This window comes from Harpia harpyja, unplaced genomic scaffold, assembly GCF_026419915.1.
Source record: "Harpia harpyja isolate bHarHar1 unplaced genomic scaffold, bHarHar1 primary haplotype scaffold_190, whole genome shotgun sequence".
In the NCBI taxonomy this organism is placed as follows: Eukaryota; Metazoa; Chordata; class Aves; order Accipitriformes; family Accipitridae; genus Harpia; species Harpia harpyja.
In genome coordinates, this window is record NW_026293211.1 from 113,107 (window position 1) to 134,297 (window position 21,191).

At 60.2% G+C, this 21,191-nt stretch overlaps 2 gene segments (V, D, J or C); both read left to right on the top strand.

Annotated features, from left to right (window-relative positions):
* The first annotated feature begins 4,293 nt into the window (after nt 1-4,293).
* Nucleotides 4,294-5,354, top strand: LOC128138267 (Ig mu chain C region-like). The segment is given in 3 exon segments: nt 4,294-4,435; nt 4,589-4,918; nt 5,020-5,354. Coding segments are annotated over 3 exon segments (807 nt in total).
* Nucleotides 5,355-10,058: 4,704 nt separating this feature from the next.
* Nucleotides 10,059-20,594, top strand: LOC128138268 (immunoglobulin heavy constant epsilon-like). The segment is given in 5 exon segments: nt 10,059-10,302; nt 14,467-14,754; nt 17,239-17,544; nt 18,999-19,325; nt 20,181-20,594. Coding segments are annotated over 5 exon segments (1,509 nt in total).
* The last annotated feature ends 597 nt before the right edge of the window (nt 20,595-21,191 follow it).

Here is a 21,191-nt window from a genome sequence, read left to right on the forward strand (position 1 = left end):
GGGGCACAGCTGTGGGTCAGGGTTACCTGTGGGGTGAGGGATAGCCACCCATTAGGGCTAGCTGTGGGTCAGGGATAGCCGTGGGGCAGGGACAGCTGTGGGGCTGGGCTAGCTGTGGGGCAGGGATAGCCGTGGGGCAGGGATAGCTGTGGGGCAGGGAGATCTGTGGGGCAGAGAGAGCCATGGGTTGGGAATAGCTGTGGGGCTGGGACAGCTGTGGGTCACGGTTACCTGTGGGGTCAGGGATAGCTGTGGGGCAGGGATAGCTGTGCAGCAAGTCATCGCCGTGGGGCAGGGATAGTTGTGGGGCAGGGACAGCCGTGGGGCTGGGGACAGCCATGGGGCAAGGGCTAGCTGTGGGTCAGGGCTAGCTGTGGGTTGGGGAGAGCTGTGGGGCTGGGATAGCTGTGGGGCAGGGTTAGCTGTGGGTCAATGTTACCTGTGGGGTGAGGGCTAGCTGTGGGGCAGGGCTAGCTGTGGGGCACAGAAGTCTGTGGGTCAGGGATAGCAGTGGGGCCGGCATAGATGTGGGTCGGGGATAGCTGTGGGTCACGTTTAGCTGTGGGTCAGGGCTAGCTGTGGGTCGAGGATAGCTGTGGGGGACAGAAAGCTGTGGGTCAGGGCTAGCAATGCTGCAGGGACAGTTGTGGGGCAGGGCTAGCTGTGGGGCAGGGATAACCATGAGGCAGATGATAGCTGTGGGGCAGAGATATCTATGGGGCAGGAACATCCTTGGTTCTGGGCATATCTGTGGGGCTGGATCTAGCCGTGGGTCAGGAACAGCCGTGGGGCTGGGGACTGCTGTGGGGCTAGAGATTGATGTTGACTTGATGTCTCATCACCTCCCCATCCTATGGGGCAGGAGTTCTTCCCCCATCCTATGGGGCAGGAGTTCCTCCCCCATCCTATGGGGCAGGAGATCCTCTGCTCACCCTATGGGGCAGGAGTTCCTCCCCATCCTATGGGGCAGGAGTTCTTCCCCTATCCTATGGGGCAGGAGTTCCTCCCCATCCTATGGGGCAGGAGTTCCTCCGCTCCCCCTATGGGGCAGGAGTTCCTCCCCATCCTATGGGGCAGGAGTTCTTCCCCCATCCTATGGGGCAGGAGTTCTTCCCCTATCCTATGGGGCAGGAGTTCCTCCCCATCCTATGGGGCAGGAGTTCCTCTGCTCCCCCTATGGGGCCGGAGTTCTTCCCCTATCCTATGGGGCAGGAGTTCCTCCCCATCCTATGGGGCAGGAGTTCCTCTGCTCCCCCTATGGGGCCGGAGTTCTTCCCCTATCCTATGGGGCAGGAGTTCCTCCGCTCCCCCTATGGGGCAGGAGTTCCTCCCCATCCTATGGGGCAGGAGTTCCTCCCCTATCCTATGGGGCAGGAAACCTTCTCCACCCCACCCCACGGGACCAAGTTCCTCCTGCCCCACCCCTCGCCGTGGGGCTTGCCTGACCCCTCCTCTTCCTGCCCCACAGCCACCTCCTCGGTCCCCACCGTCTTCCCCCTCAGCACTTGCTGTGGGGAGAGCACCGGCCCGGTGACGGTGGCGTGTTTGGTGAGCGGTTACCTCCCCCCACCGGTTACCGTCACCTGGGGCGGGGCCGCCGCCGGCGTCACCACCTTCCCCCTCACCCGTGACTCGGCCACCGGCCTTCACCGCCTCAGCAGTCAACTCCTCCTGCCCCACGGCGCCCACGACGAGACCTATACCTGCACCGTCACCCATCCCCCCACCAGCAGCACCATCAACAAGAAGGTCAAAGGTAAGGGGGGGGAGGGGGGGGGAGGGGGCGGGGGAGGGCCTCAAGACCCATTGGATGGCGGAAGGTCTTCCCCCAGCCCCATAGCCCATGGGGTGAGGTGGGAGGTCCTCCAGTCCCGTTGGACCAGAGAAGGTCCTCCCCCAGCCCCATAACTTCTTCAGTGGGGTGGGATGTCCCCGAGACCCGTCGGATGATGGAAGCTCCTCCCCCAGCCCCATAACTCATGGGGTGAGGTGGGACGTCCTTCAAGAGCCATTGGCCCATGGAAGCTCCACCCCTGTTGCCATGACCCACGCCATGAGGTGGGATGTCCTCCAGACCCATTGGCCCATGGAAGCTCCTCCTCCAGCCCCATAGCTCATATGATGAGGTGGGATGGCCCAAAGACCCGTTGGCCCATGGAAGCTCCTCCCCCAGCCCCATAGCTCATGGGGTGAGGTGGGACGTCCTCCAGTCCCATTGGACCACGGAAGGTCCTCCCCCAGCCCCATAACTTCTTCAGTGGGGTGGGACCTCCTCCAAGACCCATTGGCCCACGGAAGCTCCTCCCCTGTTGCCATGACCCACGCCATGAGGTGGGACATCCCCAAGACCCATTGGCCCGTGGAAGCTCCTCCCCCAGCCCCATAACTTCTTCAATGGGGTGGGACGTCCCCAAGACCCATTAGACCATGGAAGCTCCTCCCCCAGCCCCATAACTTCTTCAATGGGGTGGGACCTCTTCCAAGACCCATTGGCCCGTGGAAGCTCCTCCCCCAGCCCCATAACTCACGTGATGAGGCGGGACGTCCTCCAAGACCCGTCGGCCCCTGGAAAGCTCTGTCGGCCCCATAACTTCTTCCACGCGGTGGCAACGTCCTCCAAGCCCCATTGGCCAACGGAAGCTCCTCCCCCAGCCCCCTAACTTCCTCCTCCTCCCCTCCCGCGCAGTGTGCAGAGGTCCGGCCACGCCCATTCCTCCCGAGGTCCAGATCCTCTACACCACTTCCTGCAGCCCCACGTTGGGCGAGGATTCGGTGGAGCTCTTCTGCCTCATCACCGGCTTCACCCCGGCCACCGTGGAAGTGGAATGGTTGATTGACGGCATCCCCGATCTTCTACCGGCCACTCAGACGTCGCCGCGGCGAGAAGAAGGTGCCGCCACCTACTCGACCACCAGCCGTACCAACGTCAGCCACACCGAGTGGTTGGAAGGGAAGACCTTCACGTGCCGCGTCAGACATCCCGCCTCCGGCACCGTCGTCCAGGACCACGCCCGGGCCTGCTCAGGTGAGGCCATGGGTGTGGCACGGGGACACCGGGGCGGGGAGGTGGCGTCGGTGGAGAAGGGAGCGTGGTCGTGGCGGGTGGAGAAGGTTGCGTGGTTGTAGGGGCACCGGTGGAGAAGGTTGAGTGGTCGTGGTGGCACCGGTGGAGAAGGTTGCGTGGCTGTGGTGGGTGGCACTGGTGGAGAAGTTGCGTGGTCATGGTGGCACCAGTGGAGAAGATCATGTGGTTGTGGTGGCACCGGTGGAGAAGGTTGCACGGTCGTGGTGGCACCGGTGGAGAAGGTTGTATGGTTGTGGTGGCACTGGTGGAGAAGGTTGCACGGTCGTGGTGGCACCGGTGGACAAGGTTGCGTGGTCATGGTGGCACTGGTGGAGAAGATCATGTGGTTGTGGTGGCACCGGTGGACAAGGTTGCGTGGTCATGGTGGCACCGGTGGAGAAGATCATGTGGTTGTGGTGGCACCGGTGGAGAAGGTTGCATGGCTGTGGTGGGTGGCACCAGTGGAGAAGGTTGCACGGTCGTGGTGGCACCAGTGGAGAAGGTTGTATGGTTGTGGTGGCACCGGTGGAGAAGGTCACATGGTCGTGGTGGCACCGGTGGAGAAGGTTGCACGGTCGTGATGGCACCGGTGGAGAAGGTTGTATGGTTGTGGTGGCACCGGTGGAGAAGGTCACATGGTCGTGGTGGCACCGGTGGAGAAGGTTGCACGGTCGTGGTGGCACCGGTGGAGAAGGTTGTATGGTTGTGGTGGCACCGGTGGAGAAGGTTGCACGGTCATGGTGGCACCGGTGGAGAAGATCATGTGGTTGTGGTGGCACCGGTGGAGAAGGTCGTATGGTTGTGGTGGCACCGGTGGAGAAGGTTGCACGGTCATGGTGGCACCGGTGGAGAAGATCATGTGGTTGTGGTGGCACCGGTGGAGAAGGTCGTATGGTTGTGGTGGCACCGGTGGAGAAGGTTGCATGGCTGTGGTGGGTGGCACTGGTGGAGAAGGTTGCACAGTCATGGTGGCACCGGTGGAGAAGGTCGCATGGTGGTGGTGACTGGCACCGGTGGAGAAGGTTGCGCGGTCACGGTGGCACCGGTGGAGAAGATCGGGTGGTCACGGTGGCACCGGTGGAGAAGGTCGCGTGGTCGTGGTGGCACCGGTGGAGCAGGTCGCGTGGCCGTGGCGACTGGCACCGGTGGAGAAGGTCGCGTGGCCGTGGTGGGTGGCACCGGTGGAGAAGGTCGCGTGGCCACGGTACGTTGGAGGACATTGCACGGCCATGATGGGTGGCACCGGTGGAGAAGGTCGTGTGGTCATGGCGGGTGGAGCAGGTCGCGTGGCCGTGCTCGGTTGCACGCCGACGGCGGCTCTCCCCGGTGGAGAAGCTCGCGCCACCACGCCGCCTTCCACCGGTGACACCCGTGCGGGATATTTCGCGACCGCGGTGCCTCCCGGGAGGTCCCGCGCCCCCGCCGAGCCTCCCCAGTATCACCAGTAACCCCACGAGCGCTGGGCGGGAGGAAGGGCACGCCCCCGCCCCTCCCCCCCCTCACCTCCCCCGCTCCCACCCGCAGGCCTGGAGCCCCCCAACTTCAGCAACATCGTCCTCTACGTCCTCCCCCCCAACATGGCCGACCTCTACATCACCCGTAACCCCAAAGTCCGTTGTCTGGCCACCAACTTGCCGAGCGATTCCGGTTTCCAACTCTTCTGGATCAAGGAGAAACCGGGCGTCCTCAATCCCGATTTCTTGGATCTCCAAGAACAATTTAACGGCACCTACACGGCCACCAGCACCTTGACCATCTCCACCCAAGACTGGGAAGCCGGCGAACGGTTCACCTGCATGGTGAAACACGACGAACTCCCGTTGCCGCTCAACAAGACCATCTCCAGACGGTCAGGTGAGTGTCTTCTCCTCCAAACCACGCCCACCCCCCCCAAAAAAAAAAAACAAAACCCCAAAACCCTTCCGTTTTGGCCGACGCCGACCGTCTTCTCGTAGGCAAGGTCTCGCCGCCTCTCATCTTCGTCTTCCCGCCTCACGCCGAGGAGCTGCCTCAAGCCAAAGTCACCCTCACTTGCATGGTTTACGGTTTCCAACCGGAGAACGTCCAGGTCCAATGGTTGAAGAACCACGAGAACGTCGGCGAAGACCATTACGTCACCACGCCGCCGTTGAAGGACGGGCCGAAGGAGAGCACCTTCTTCGTCTACAGCAAGATGGCGGTCTCCAAAACCAGTTGGTTGAGCGGCGACAGCTACACCTGCATGGTGGTTCACGAAGGGTTGCCCATGAGGTTCACCCAACGGCAGATCCAGAAGGGGCCCGGTAATTAAGGGGGTGGGGGGAGGGGAGAGGCCCCGCCCCATCGCTTCGGAGATGACCTTTGTGGCCGAGGAGTTTGCCGAGCTCGAAATAAAGCCAACCGGTCTCGTCTCGCACCGCCAAGGTCTCCGCGGCGTGGTGTCTTTCGGCGGCGGTGGGAAGGGGCGGGGGGGGGGGGGGGGGGTCAAGCCGGAGGCGGGAAGAGGAGGGGGCGGGACAAGAAGGAAAAGGTTGACGCCGATTGGAGGTTGGAGAAGGCGGGGCTTGGAGGCCCGCCAAGGAGCCCGGTCGCAACGTGGAAGGGGTTGGAGATGTTCTACCGAAAGATGGGTCCAAGGCCACGCCCAAGAGCGGTTTAAGAGGCGGCCAGGGGGTGGGGTTAAGGGGTCGCCCAGCCAACCGGCTATCTCATGGAGCATCTCCCAACCCTTCCATGGGGCCAATGGTGTCCTCTTCTCCACAGGGGGTGTGGGCGGTGTCTCACGTGTCTGCCAACCCCTGGCGGGGGGTTGGGAGGTTGAAGCCGCCCCTCCCCCTGCCCCACCCACCCCAGGTGGGGGTTACTGGTGGTGCCGCCACGCCTTGGGGTGGGGTGAGGGTGGGGCCTGGTGGGAGGGGCGGAGGAGGAGAGGTCAGGGAGGTGGTTGAGTGGAAGGTGGATGGAGGAGTGGTGGGTGGATGGTTGGTTGGAAGATTGGTTGGTTGGTTGGTTGGGTGGTTGGAAGGTTGGTTGGATGGGTGGTTGATTGGTTGGATGGTTGGTTGGGTGATTGGATGGTTGGTTGGTTGGAAGGTTCGTTGGATGGTTGGTTGGTTGGTTGGTTGATTGGTTGGATGGTTGGTTGGGTGATTGGATGGTTGGTTGGTTGGAAGGTTCGTTGGATGGTTGGTTGGTTGGTTGGTTGATTGGTTGGATGGTTGGTTGGGTGGTTGGATGGTTGGTTGGGTGGTTGGATGGTTGGTTGGGTGGTTGGAAGGTTGGTTGGATGGTTGGTTGATTGGTTGGATGGTTGGTTGGGTGGTTGGATGGTTGGTTGGTTGGAAGGTTCGTTGGATGGTTGGTTGGTTGGTTGGTTGATTGGTTGGATGGTTGGTTGGGTGGTTGGATGGTTGGTTGGTTGGAAGGTTCGTTGGATGGTTGGTTGGTTGGTTGGTTGGTTGGTTGGTTGGGTGGTTGGAAGGTTGGTTGGATGGAAGGTTCGTTGGATGGTTGGTTGGTTGGTTGGTTGGTTGGATGGTTGGTTGGGTGGTTGGAAGGTTGGTTGGATGGTTGGTTGATTGGTTGGATGGTTGGTTGGGTGGTTGGATGGTTGATTGGTTGGAAGGTTCGTTGGATGGTTGGTTGGTTGGTTGGTTGGTTGGTTGGTTGGATGGTTGGTTGGGTGGTTGGAAGGTTGGTTGGATGGTTGGTTGGTTGGACTATTGCTTGGAAGGTTGGTTGGATGGTTGGGTGGTTGGTTGGAAGGTTGGTTGGATGGTTGGTTGGATGGGTGGTTGGGTGGTTGGAAGTTTGGTTGGGTGGGTGGTTGGTTGGATGGTCGGTTGGTTGGATTATTGGTTGGGTGGCTGGAAGGTTGGTTGGATGGTTGGTAGGTGGTTGGATGGTTGGGTGGGTTGTTGGTTGGATTATTGGTTGGAAGGTTGGTTGGTTGGATGGATGGTTGGTAGGTTGGTTGGATGGTTGGTTGGTTGGTTAGGTGGTTGGAATGTTGATTGGATGGTTGGTTGGTTGGTTGGGTGGTTGAAAGGTTGGCTGGTTGGTTGGGTGGTTGGCTGGTTGGTTGGGTGGTTGGTTGATCGGTCAGTCGGCTGGCGATGGAGGAGGAGATGTCCGGGAGGTGGCTGAGTGGAGGGTGGGCGGGTTGGGTGGATGGTTGGCTGCTGGATCGGTTAACGGATTGGTTGGCTGGATGGTCGGCTGGTTAATGGGCGGGTCGGTTGGTTGGATGGTCGGTTAAGTGGTTAAGGGGATGGTTGGTTGGCCGGATGGTCGGCTGGCTGGTTGGTTGGTTGGTTGGTTGGATGCCCAGTTGGCTGGTTGGTTTGCCACTCAGGCAGCTGGTTGGTTGGTTGGTTGGTTTGCCACTCAGGCAGCTGGTTGGTTGGTTGGTTGGCTGATTGGTTGGTTGCTGGGTTGGTTGGGGACAGGGAGACGGTGAGTGGCTGGTTGGGTGGGCTGGCTGCTTGGTTGGGTTCTGAGAGATGACACGGGTGGCTGGTTGGATCGCTGGTTGGTTGGATGGGTGGCTGGTTGGTTGGTTGGAAGGTTGGTTGGGTTGTTGGTTGGTTGGTTGGATGGTTGGTTGGTTGGATGGTTGGATCGTTGGGTGGTTGGTTGGTTGGTTGGATGGTTGGATCGTTGGGTGGTTGGTTGGATGGGTGGTTGGGTGGTTGGTTGGATGGTTGGATCGTTGGGTGGTTGGTTGGATGGGTGGTTGGTTGGTTGGTTGGATGGTTGGTTGGTTGGATGGCTGGTTGGTTGGATGGTTCGATGGTTGGATCGTTGGGTGGTTGGTTGGTTGGTTGGTTGGATGGTTGGATGGTTGGTTGGATGGGTGGTTGGTTAGAAGGTTGGTTGGATGGTTGGTTGGTTGGATCGTTGGGTGGTTGGTTGGATGGGTGGTTGGTTGGAAGGTTGGTTGGTTGGTTGGTTGGTTGGGTGGGTGGCTGGTTGAATGGGTTGCTGGTTAGTTGGTTGGAAGGTTGGTTGGTTGGATAGTTGGATGGTTGATTGGTTGACTGGCTGGCTGGTTGGGTGGTTGGTTGGATCATTGGGTGGTTGGTTGGTTGGTTGGAAGGTTGGTTGGAAGGTTGGTTGGTTGGTTGGAAGGTTGGTTGGAAGGTTGGTTGGTTGGTTGGAAGGTTGGTTGGAAGGTTGGTTGGGTGGTTGATTGGTTGGCTGGCTGGTTGGGTGGTTGGTTGGAAGGTTGGTTGGTTGGATGGTTGGTTGAATGGGTTGCTGGTTAGTTGGTTGGAAGGTTGGTTGGTTGGTTGGATGGTTGGTTGAATGGGTTGCTGGTTAGTTGGTTGGAAGGTTGGTTGGTTGGTTGGATGGTTGATTGGTTGGCTGGCTGGCTGGTTGGTTGGATGGTTGGTTGAAGTCTGCCGAGCTGGCCGGAGGGACGGACAGACAGCCGGTTGGCTGTAGACCTCAGGGCAGGACAACCGGCCGGCCAACCCCAGGGGCCCCGAAAGTGACCCGCAAAAGAAGGCGGAGCCATCCCCGCCCCCCCTGACCCCACCCCCTTTTTCTCCTCAACAGGAGCCGACGTCGCGGCCGAGATTTGCTCGGAAGAAACCGACAAGGACCTGGACGGTCTTTGGGCGACCGTCGCCGTCTTCATCACCCTCTTCCTCCTCAGCGTCTGCTACAGCGCCACCGTCACCCTCTTCAAGGTGAGCTTCCGGCGGCGCCGAGGTCATGACCTTGGGCGGGGCCGTGACCTTGGGCGGGGCCGTGACCTTGGGCGGGGCCCTTGGGGACAACCCTACCTTGACCCGCTCCTTTCTTTTGTCCCGCCCACTCCCCCTCCCAGGTCAAGTGGCTTTTCTCCACCGTCCTTCACCTCAAACAAACGCCTGGCTCCGCCTACCGGGACGTCCTTAAGGAGGCGGTTTAGGGCGGAGCCTCTCCAAACGCCCCTTTTTTCACCCCAAAAATGGGGCGGGGGGGGGCGTGTCCCCGCCCAGCCCTCACCCCCCTCAATAAACCCGTCGGCCTTGAACCCCCCCATGGGGAGTCGGTCTTTGTTCTGCGGAGGGGGGCGGGATTTGGGGCGCTATGGGGCACTATGGGGTGCTATGGGGCGTGATAGGGTGCTATGGGGCACAGTAGGGTGCTATGGGGCACAATAGGGTGCTATGGGGCACAGTGGGGTGCTGTGGGGTGCTATGGGGTGCAAAGGGTGCTATGGGGCATGATAAGGTGCTATGGGGCACAGTAGGGTGCTATGGGACACAATAGCGTGCTATGGGGTGCGATAGGGTGCTATGGGGCACAATAACGTGCTATGGGGCACAATAGGGTGCTGTGGGGTGCTATGGGGTGCAAAGGGTGTTATGGGGCATGATAGGGTGCTATGGGGCACGGTAGGGTGCTATGGGGCACAATGGGGCTTGATAGGGCGCTATGGGGCACGGTAGGGTGCTATGGGGTGCAATAGGGTGCTATGGGGCACAATGAGGTGCTATGGGGCATGATAGGGTGCTATGGGGCACGGTAGGGTGCTATGGGGCACAATAGGGTGCTATGGGGTGCAATAGGATGCTATGGGGCACAAGGGGGTGCTATGGGGTGCTATGGGGCGCAATAGGGTGCTATGGGGCACGATGGGGTGCAGGGTGCAATGGGGCGCAATGGGATATAATGGGGTGCTATGGGGTGCAGGGTGTGCCATAGGGTGCTTTAGCGTGCTATGGGGCGCAATAGGGTGCTATGGGGTGCTGGGTGATAGGGGGTGTAATGGGGTGCTATGGGGCACAATGGGGTGCTATGGGGTGCAATAGGGTGCTATGGGGTGCTATGGGGCACAGGGTACAATGGGGCACAATGGGGTGCTATGGGGTGCAGGGTGTGCTATGGGGTGCTTTAGGGTGCTATGGGGCACAATGGGGTGCTATGAAGTGCTATGGGGCACAGGGTGTAATGGGGTGCTTTAAGGTGCTATGGGGTGCTATGGGGCACTATGGGGCATGATAGGGTGCTATGGGGCACAATGGGGTGCTATGGGGTGCTATGGGGCTGCCAAGGCCCTGCAACGGGTGCTGGGTGCTCCCCTGGGACCAACCTGGGTGCTGGGCGGGAAAGGGGAAGTTGGGGGGTTGGGGGGGGGGGGAGGGGCCCCATTGCATCATCTCCCAGAGAGCCGTGGGGCAGAGGAGCAAGGGCTCCACGCCGTGGCTATGGGGCAGGAGAGGGCTCGCCGTGGGGCAGAGGGTCTGGAGCCGCAAGCCACGCCGGTAGGGCCGGACGCCTTTTCTGTGGGGCTGGGAGGTGTGGGGCGGGGGGGGGGGGTGTCCCTATGGGGTGGGGGGACTCCCTATGGGGTGGGGGGAGTCCCTATGGGGCAACGGGGGGCCCTATGGGGCAGGGGTTGGGGGGTCTTATGGGGCAGGGGGCCCTATGGGGCAGAGGTGGACTATGAAGTCCCTATGGGGCAGGGAGTCCCTATAGGGCAGGGAGGTCTCTATGGGGCAGAGGTGGAATATGAGGCCCCTATGGGGCAGGGGGCTGCTATGGGGTAGGGGGTAACTACCCCATAGATAATGGGGGAGGGTCTATGGGGCAAGGGGCTGCTAGGAAGGAGCAAGGGGGACTTATGGGGCAGGGGCTCCCTATGGGGCCGGGGCCAGCTAAGCTGTGGTATGGGGTCCCTGTGGGGCAGGGGTCCCTATAGGGCAGGGCCTTCCTATGGGGCAGGAGGAGCTAAGCTGGAGTACGGGGTCCCTATAGGGCAGGGGGGTCCCTATGGGGCAGCTAAGCTGTAGTATGGGGTTCCTATGGGGAAGGGGTCCCTATGGGGCAGGGGTCCCTATAGGGCAGGGGTTCCTATGGGGCAGGGGTCCCTATGGGGCAGGGGTCACCTAAGCTGTAGTATGGGGTCCCTATGGGGCAGGGGGTCCCTATGGGGCAGCTAGAGCTGTAGTGTGGGGTCCCTATAAGGCAAGGGGTCCTATGGGGCAGGGGTTCCTATGGGGCAGGGGTCAGCTAAGCTGTAGTATAAGGTTCTGTGGGGCAGGGGTTCTGTGGGGCAGGGGTTCCTATAGGGTAGGGGGCTCCTATGGGGCAGGGGGGAGCTGATCTGTAGTATGGAGTCCCTATGGGGTAGGGGATCCTATGGGGCAGGGGTTCTCTATAGGGCAGGGGGGGAGCTAAGCTGTAGTATGGGGTCCCTATAGGGCAGGGGGGTCCCTATAGGGCAGGGGGTCCCTATGGGGCAGGGGGGTCCCTACAGGGCAGGGGGTCCTATGGGGCAGGGGTCCCTATAGGGCAGGGGGTCCCTATGGGGCAGCTAAGCTGTAGTATGGGGTCCCTATAGGGCAGGGGGTCCCTATAGGGCAGGGGGGTCCCTATGGGGCAGGGGGTCCCTATAGGGCAGGGGGTCCTATGGGGCAGGGGTCCCTATAGGGCAGGGGGTCCCTATGGGGCAGCTAAGCTGTAGTATGGGGTCCCTATAGGGCAGGGGGTCCTATGGGGCAGGGGTTCCTATGGGGCAGGGGTCAGCTAAGCTGTAGTATGGAGTCCCTATGAGTCAGGGGGGTCCCTATAGGGCAGGGGGTGCTATGGGGCAGGGGTTCCTATAGGGCAGGGGGTCCCTATGGGTCAGCTAAGCTGTAGTATGGGGTCCCTATGGGGCAGGGGGTCCCTATGGGGCAGCTAAGCTGTAGTATGGGGTCCCTATGGGGCAGGGGGTCCCTATGGGGCAGGGGTCCCTACAGGGTAGGGGGTAGCAAGGCTGGGTCAGGGCTTCCCTATAGGGCAGGGGGTCCTATGGGGCAGGGGTTTCTATAGGGCAGGGGGTCCCTATGGGGCAGCTAAGCTGTAGTATGGGGTCCCTATGGGGCAGGGGGTCCTACGGGGCAGGGGTTCTCTATAGGGCAGGGGGGGAGCTAAGCTGTAGTATGGGATTCCTATAGGGCAGGGGTTCCTATGGGGCAGGGGATCCTATAGGGCAGGGGTCAGCTAGGCTGTAGTATAGGATCCCTATGGGGCAGCAGTCTCTATGGGGCAGGGGTTTCTATGGGGCAGGGATTCCCTATGGGGCAGGGCTTCCTATAGGGCAGCGGGGAGCTAAGCTGTAGTATGGGGTCCCTATGGGGCAGGAGGTCCCTATGGGGCAGGGGTCAGCTAAGCTGTAGTATGGGATTCCTATAGGGCAGGGGTTCCTATAGGGCAGGGGTTCCTATGGGACAGGGAATCCTATAGGATAGGAGTTTCTATGGGGCGGGAGGTCCCTATGGGGCAGGGGACGCTATGGGGCAGGGGTTGCATTAGGGTGCAGAGCGGTGCTGTGGGGCGGCACAGCAGCACCCCGGGGTGCCGAGGGGTCCCTTGGGGTGCAAAAAGGGTGCAGGGGGGTGCTCTTGGGGTGCAATTAGACACCCTGGGGTGCTCTTGGGGTGTAATTGGGGTGTAATTAGGGTGTAATTAGGGTGCAGCGAGGTCCCTTGGGGTGCACATGGGTGCTCTTGGGGTGGAGGGAGGTGCCTTGGGGTGCAAATAGGCACCCTGGGGTGCTCTTGGGGTGCTCTTAGGGTGCTCTTGGGGTGCTGAGAGGTGCCTTGGGATGCTCTTGGGGTGCTCTTGGGGTGCAGAGTGGTCCTTTGGGGTGCAATTAGACACCCTGGGGTGCTCTTGGGGTGCTCTTAGGGTGCAGGGAGGTGCCTTGGGGTGCAAATAGGCACCCTGGGGTGCTCTTGGGGTGCTCTTAGGGTGCCAAGAGGTTCCTTGGGGTGCTCTTGGGGTGCAGTTAGGGTGCAGGGAGGTCCCTTGGGGTGCAAATAGACAGCCTGGGGTGCTCTTGGAGTGCTCTTAGGGTGCTCTTGGGGTGCTCTTAGGGTGCAGAGTGGTCCTTTGGGGTGCAATTAGACACCCTGGGGTGCTCTTGGGGTGCTCTTAGGGTGCAGAGAGGTGCCTTGGGGTGAAAATAGGGTGCTCCTGGAGTGCTCTTAGGGTGCAGGTGGGTGCCTTGGGGTGCAATTCAGGTGCACAGAGGTGTCTTGGGGTGCACATGGGTGCTCTGAGGGTGCAGACAGGTCCCTTGGGGTGCACATGGGTGCCCTTGGGGTGCTCTTAGGGTGCAGGTGGGTCCCTTGGGGTGCTCTTAGGGTGCAGAGAGGTGCCTTGGGGTGCTCTTTGGGTGCAGATGGGTGTCTTGGGGTGCACTGAGGTGCCCTTAGGGTGCCCTTAGGGTGCAGACACGTCCCTTGGGGTGCAATTCGGGTGCACGGAGGTGTCTTGGGGTGCACGTGGGTGCTCTGAGGGTGCACAGAGGTCCCTTGGGGTGCTCTTAGGCTGCCCTTAGGGTGCAGGTGGGTCCCTTGGGGTGCAATTTGGGTGCAGATGGGTGTCTTGGGGTGCACTTAGGGTGCAGAGAGGTCCCTTAGGGTGCTCTTAGGCTGCCCGTAGGGTGCAGGTGGGTCCCTTGGGGTGCAATTTGGGTGCACAGAGGTGTCTTGGGGTGCTCTTAGGGTGCAGAGAGGTCCCTTGGGGTGCCCTTAGGGTGCAGGTGGGTCCCTTAGGGTGCAATTTGGGTGCACGGAGGTGTCTTGGGGTGCACATGGGTGCTCTTAGGGTGCAGAGACGTCCCTTGGGGTGCAATTTGGGTGCAGAGAGGTGTCTTGGGGTGCTCTTAGGGTGCAGAGAGGTGCCTTGGGGTGCTCTTTGGGTGCAGATGGGTGTCTTGGGGTGCACTTAGGGTGCACAGAGGTCCCTTGGGGTGCTCTTAGGCTGCCCTTAGGGTGCAGGTGGGTCCCTTGGGGTGCAATTTGGGTGCACAGAGGTGTCTTGGGGTGCACACGGGTGCTCTTGGGGTGCCCTTAGGGTGCAGAGACGTCCCTTGGGGTGCAATTTGGGTGCAGAGAGGTGTCTTGGGGTGCTCTTAGGGTGCAGTTGGGTGTCTTGGGGTGCACCGAGGTGCCCTTAGGGTGCCCTTAGGGTGCAGGTGGGTCCCTTAGGGTGCAATTTGGGTGCACGGAGGTGTCTTGGGGTGCTCTTAGGGTGCAGAGAGGTGCCTTGGGGTGCTCTTTGGGTGCAGATGGGTGTCTTGGGGTGCCCTTAGGGTGCAGAGAGGTCCCTTAGGGTGCAATTCGGGTGCAGATGGGTGTCTTGGGGTGCACACGGGTGCTCTTGGGGTGCCCTTAGGGTGCGGGTGGGTCCCTTGGGGTGCAATTCGGGTGCACAGAGGTGTCTTGGGGTGCACGTGGGTGCCCTTAGGGTGCAGGTGGGTCCCTTGGGGCGCAACTCGGGTGCACGGCGCTCCCTTGGGCTGCAGGCATCTCCCTCGGGGTTGCCCCCTGGGGCTCTCTGACCCACCCTCGGCCCCAAACCAGGGGTGCAGCCGGGTGCCCCCCACCCAAAAAAAAAAAACAAACTCCCCGTAACCGCCCTCCTATCCCCCGCAGCCTCGGTGACCGTCCCCACCGTCTTCCCCTTGGTGGCCTGCTCGGGCGGCGTCTCCTCCGCGGTGGTGGTGGCTTGTTTGGTGGACGGCTATTTCCCGGAACCGGTGAAGGTGACGTGGGACAGCGGGACGTCACCCGCCGTCACCCGGACTTTCCCCGCCTCCCGCCGGCCCTCGGGGAGTTACACCCTAGGGAGTCAACTCCGCGTCACCAGCGGGCAGCCCAACCGCCTCCAGTGCACCGTGGAGCACCCGCCCTCCGGCTTCAAGAAGACCACCGATATTCAAGGTACGGGGGCGGCGGGGTCGCGATTGCGGCGGGATCGTGATTGCGGCGGGATTGCAATTGCAGCAGGATCGTAATTGCAGCGGGATCGTAATTGCAGTGGGATTGTAATTGCAGCGGGATTGCAATTGCAGCGGGATCGTAATTGCAGCGGGATTGCAATTGCAGTGGGATTGTATTTGCAGCGGGATCATAATTGCAGCAGGATCTTAATTGCAGCGGGATCGTAATTGCAGCGGGATCGTAATTGCAGCAGGATCGTAATTGCAGCGGGATCATAATTGCAGCGGGATCTTAATTGCAGTGGGATCGTAATTGCAGTGGGATTGTAATTGCAGCAGGATTGTATTTGCAGCAGGATCATATTTGCAGCGGGATCTTAACTGCAGCAGGATCGTAATTGCAGCAGGATTGTATTTGCAGCAGGATTGTATTTGCAGCAGGATCGTAATTGCAGCGGGATCGTAATTGCAACAGGCTCTTTTGCTTTGGCATCGCAGCGTGATTGCAAATGCAGCAGGATCGCAATTGCAGCAGGATCGTAATTGCAGCAGGATCGCAATTGCAGCAGGATGGCAATTGCAGCAGGATCATAACTGCAGCGGGATCCTTTGCTTTTGCATTGAATCCTGCTTGCAGCTGCACCGAGCTTGCAATTGCAGCAGGAGGACTTGCAGTTGCAATTGCAGTGGGATCGTAATTGCAGCAGGATCATAACTGCAGCGGGATCCTTTGCTTTTGCATTGCAGTGTGGTTGCAATTGCAGCAGGCCTGCAATTGCAGCAGCATCGTAATTGCAACAGGCTCTTTTGCTTTGGCATCGCAGCATGATTGCAAACGCAGCAGGATCGCAATTGCAGCAGGAGGACTTGCAGTTGCAATTGCAGCAGGGTTGCAGTTGCAGCAGGATTGTAATTGCAGCGGGATCCTTTGCTTTTGCATTGCAGTGTTGTTGCAATTGCAGCAGGCCTGCAATTGCAGCAGCATCGTAATTGCAACAGGCTCTTTTGCTTTGGCATTGCATCCCACTTGTAGCCGCAGCAGGGTTGCAATTGCAGCAGGAGGCCTTGCAGTTGCAATTGCAGCAGGTTCGCAATTGCAGCAGGATCATAATTGCAGCAGCATCATTTGCTTTTGCACTGAATCCTGCTTGCAGCTGCACCAAGCTTGCGATTGCAGCAGGAGAACTTGCAGTTGCAATTGCAGCAGGGTTGCAATTGCAGGGGGATTGTAATTGCAGCAGGATCATAATTGCAGCGGGATCGTAATTGCAGCAGGATCTTTTGCTTTTGCATTGCAGCGTGATTGCAACTGCAGCAGGGTTGCAATTGCAGCAGGAGGCCGTGCAGCTGCATTGCAGTGGGATTGTAATTGCAGCGGGATCGTAATCGCAGCAGGATCTTTTGCTTTTGCATTGCATCCCGCTTGGAGCTGCACTGAGCTTGCAATTGCATCAGAAGGCCACGGATTTGCAATTGCAGCAGGGTTGCAGCTGCAGCAGGATCGTAATTGCAGCACAATCCTTTGCTGTGGCATTGCATCCCGCTTGCAGCTGCACCGAGCTTGCAATTGCATAAGGAGGCCTTGCAGTTGCAATTGCAGCCGGATCATAATTGCAGCAGGAGCCTTTGCTTTTGCATTGCGTCGTGCTTGCAGCTGCAGCAGGGCTGCAATTGCAGTGCGATCGTAATTGCAGTGGGATCATAAATTGCAGCTGGATCATTTGATTTTGCATTGCATCCTGCTTGCAGCTGCACCGAGCTTGCAATTGCAGCAGGAGGCCTTGCAGTTGCAATTGCAGCGGGATCGTAATTGCAGCAGGCTCGTAATTGCAGCGGGATCTTTTGCATTGCAGCATGATTGCAACTGCAGCAGGAGGCCGTGCAGCTGCATTGCAGTGGGATTGTAATTGCAGCGGGATCGTAATCGCAGCAGGATCTTTTGCTTTTCCGTTGCATCCCGCTTGGAGCTGCACTAAGCTTGCAATTGCATCAGAAGCCCGTGGAGTTGCAATTGCAGCAGGATGCTTTGCTTTGGCATTGCACCCCGCTTGCAGGTGCACCGAGCTTGCAATTGCATCCAGATCCCTCGGAGTTGTGTTGCAGCAGGGTTGCAATTGCAGCAGGAGGCCTTGCAGTTGCAGCAGAGTTGCAATTGCAGTGGGATCGCAATTGCAGCAAGATCGCAATTGCAGCGGGATCTCTCTGGGGTTTTGCATTGCATCCCGCTTGCAGCTGCAGCGAGCTTGCAATTGCAGCAGGAAAACTCGCAGCTGCAATTGCAGCAGGAGGCCTTGCAGTTGCAATTGCAGCACGGTTGCAATTGCAGCGGGCTCGTAATCGCAGCGGGCTCTTTCGCATCGCATCCCCCGCGCGGCTGCAGCAGGACTGCAATCGCGCCCGGCGCCCTCGCAGGCGCAATTTCGGCGGCTTTTTCCCCCCGCTGCCCCGCCCTTGCCGACCCCGCCCCTTCTCCCCTCCCCCGCAGTCTCCAAGCCCCACGTCCCCACCGTCGACGTCTTCCACGCCTGCGACATCGACTCCGCCCACCTCGTCTGCCTCGTCTCCCACTTCTCCCCCGCCGCCGTCACCGTGGAGTGGTTGGTGGACGGCCAACGCTTCAGCCCCGCCCCTTCCGTTGACCCCGTCGTACCCGAAGCCGCCGGCGGGACCTTCCGTACCAGCTCTCACCTCAACGTCTCCTTGGAGGATTGGCAGCAGAAGACCTTCTCCTGCAAGGTCACCCACCCCGGCTCGAGCAGCGTGCATGAGGTCACCGGCCACAAGTGCTTGAGTGAGTTCCACCGACGTTGAGTTGGGTGGTGGCATCTCCTTGGGTGGAGTAGACCTTGCGTTGGGGGGTGGCATCGCCATGGGGTTGACCCAACGTTGAGTTGGCTGGTGGCATCTCCTTGGGTTGACCCCATGTTGAGTTGGGTGGTGGCATCTCCCTGGGTGGAGTAGACCTTGTGTTGGGTGGTGGCATCTCCATGGGTTGACCCAACGTTGAGTTGGGTGGTGGCATCTCCTTGGGTTGACCCTATGTTGAGTTGGGTGCTGGCACCTCCATGGGGTTGACCCAACGTTGAGTTGGGTGGTGGCATCTCCTTGGGTTGAGTAGACCTTGCGTTGGGGGGTGGCATCTCCATGGGTTGACCCCATGTTGAGTTGGGTGGCATCTCCATGGGATTCGCCCCATGTTGAGTTGGGTGGTGGCATCTCCTTGGGTGGAGTAGACCTTGCGTTGGGGGGTGGCATCGCCATGGGGTTGACCCCATGTTGAGTTGGGTGGCATCTCCATGGGATTCGCCCCATGTTGAGTTGGGTGGTGGCATCTCCTTGGGTGGAGTAGACCTTGCGTTGGGGGGTGGCATCGCCATGGGGTTGACCCCATGTTGAGTTGGGTGGTGGCATATCCTTGGGTTGACCCTATGTTGAGTTGGGTGCTGGCACCTCCATGGGGTTGACCCAACGTTGAGTTGGGTGGTGGCATCTCCATGGGGTTGACCCAACGTTGAGTTGGGTGGTGGCATCTCCTTGGGTTGACCCTATGTTGAGTTGGGTGGTGGCATCTCCCTGGGTTGAGTAGACCTTGTGTTGGGTGGTGGCATCTCCATGGGATTCACCCCACGTTGAGTTGGGTGGCAGCATCTCCATGGGGTTGACCCAACGTTGAGTTGGGTGGCGGCATCTCCATGGGGTTGACCCAACGTTGAGTTGGGTGGTGGCATCTCCATGGGGTTGACCCAACGTTGAGTTGGGTGGTGGCATCTCCATGGCATTCACCCCACGTTGAGTTGAGTGGTGGCATCTCCATAGAGTTGACCCCACGTTGAGTTGGGCGCTGGCACCTCCATGGGATTCACCCCACTTTGAGTTGAGTGGTGGCATCTCCATGGGGTTGACCCAACGTTGAGTTGGGTGGTGACATCTCCTTGGGTTGAGCAGACCTTGCGTTGGGTGGTGGCATCGCCTTGAGTTGACCCCACGTTGAGTTGGGTGGCGGCATCTCCATGGAGTTCACCTCCCATTGCTCTGGGGGTCTCCACCCCTCTTGGGTTGACCCCAAGTTCTTTGGGTGGGGGCATCTCCATGGGATTCACCCCACCTTGAGTTGCATGGTGGCATCTCCATGGGGTTGACCGCCCGTTGAGTTGGGTGGTGGCATCTCCCCGGGGTTCCCCCCACCTTACTTCCGGGGCCGGTGGCATCACCGCGACGTTCACCTCCACCACTTCCCCCTCCCAGGTGCCCCGCCGGACGCCAGCCACATCCAAGTCTTCGTCCTTCCCCCCACCCCCTCGGAACTCTACGTCTCCCAAAACCCCAAACTCCGTTGCTTGGCCACCAGTTTACCCAGTGACGAGGATGTGGTGGTGAGCTGGACCCGGAAACGGGGGGGCACCCTCCGTCCCCACCTTCACCCGCTGAAGGCCCAGTTCAACGGCACCTTCACGGCCACCAGCGAGGTCCCCATCTCCACCCACGACTGGGAGGAGGGCGAGACCTTCACCTGCACCATCAACCACGCCGAGCTGCCCTCCCCCATCAGCAGGAGCATCAGCAAGAAACCCGGTAAGGCCCTCCCGCCCCCCTGCCTCATTTGCATAGCGCCGCGCCTCGTCCGCATTGCGCCGCGCCTCCTCGGCCTCGCATTGCGGCATGGCGCCTCGCCGCGGGCGGGGGGCGGGGGGCGCGTCGGGGCCGATTGGCAGCTCGTCACGCCTACGTTGCGTTGCACCACGCCTATCTTGCGTTGTGCCACGCCTATCTTGCATTGCGCCACACCTATCTTGCGTTGCGTCACGCCTATCTTGCGTTGCATCACGCCTATCTTGCATTGTGCCACGCCTATCTTGCGTTGCATCACGCCTATCTTGCATTGTGCCACGCCTATCTTGCGTTGTGCCACGCCTATCTTGCCTTGCATCACGCCTATCTTGCATTGTGCCACGCCTATCTTGCCTTGCATCACGCCTATCTTGCATTGCGCCATGCCTATCTTGCGTTGCGCCACGCCTATCTTCCGTTGCATCATGCCTATCTTGCGTTGCGCCACGCCTATCTTCCGTTGCGCCACGCCTATCTTGCATTGCACCACGCCTATCTTGCATTGCGCCACGCCTAGGTCTTGCCTTGCGCCACGCCAATCTTGCATTGCATCACGCCAACCTTGCGTCGCGCCACGCCTAGGTCGCGTCGCATCACGCGTCGCGCCGCGCCCCCGCCGCGTTGCGCCACGCCTCCGTTGCGCCGCGTCACCCCACCCCCAGGTCGCGTCGCCTCACGCCCGGGTGGCGGCGCGCCACCCGTCGCTCGCCGATCCCGCTTCCCGTCGCGTCACCCCCGGCCTTCCCGTCGCCATTTCCTCCCCCCCGCCCCGCCCCATTTCGGCCCCGCCCCTCGCTCACGCCCTCCCCTCCCCCGCAGGCAAGCGCCTGGCTCCCAGCGTCTACCTGCTGGCTCCGCCCTCCGAGGAGCTGAGCGGCAACCGGGACACGCTCAGCTTGACCTGTTTGGTGCGAGGCTTCTACCCCGAGGACATCTCGGTGGAGTGGCAGAAGAACCAAGAGACCTTGGACGCCGCCACCTACGACACCGTCCAACCGCTGAAGGAGAAGACGGGCGACGCCTCCTACTTCCTCTACAGCCGATTGGTCGTCAAGAGGGAGGAGTGGAACCGGGGCACCACCTTCGTCTGCATGGTGGTCCACGAAGCGCTGCCCATGAAGTTCATCCAACGTAGCATCAACAAGAACCCCGGTAAAAAATGAGGTGGTGGCACCGCCGTCGGCCCCCGCCCCCTCCCCCCACCCGCCTCGGTCCTCCCCTCCCCCCCCACCCCTCCCCCCGTCTTGGGTGGGTGAATAAAGGAGAAGAAGTCAGGCTGGCGTCTGCCTCTGAGTGCCGGGGGAGGGGGGAAGGGGGGCGGAGCCATGGGCATGGCGGGGGCGGAGATGTCAAATGTGGCGGATGGGCGGGGGGGAGGGATGGGGAGACGCGGGGTGATGGATGGAGGGATGGGGAGACATCAAACGTGGTGGGCGGGGAGACATGAGGTGATGGATGGAGGGACATCAAACATGGTTGGATGGATGGGGAGACGTCAAACATGGTGGATGGATGGATGGATGAGGAGACATTAGATGAAGGATGGATGGATGGAAGGATGGACATCAAACATGGTTAGATTGATGGATGGATGGATGGATATCAAACATGGTTGGATGGATGGACTTCAAACATGGATGGGGAGATGTCAAACATGGTGGATGGGGAGACATGAGGTGATGGATGGACGGACATCAAACATGATTGGATGGTTGGATGGATGGATGGATGGACATCAAACATGGTGGATGGATGGATGGATGGACGGATGGATGGATGGATGGACATCAAACATGGTTGGATGGATGGGGAGACGTCAAACATGGTGGA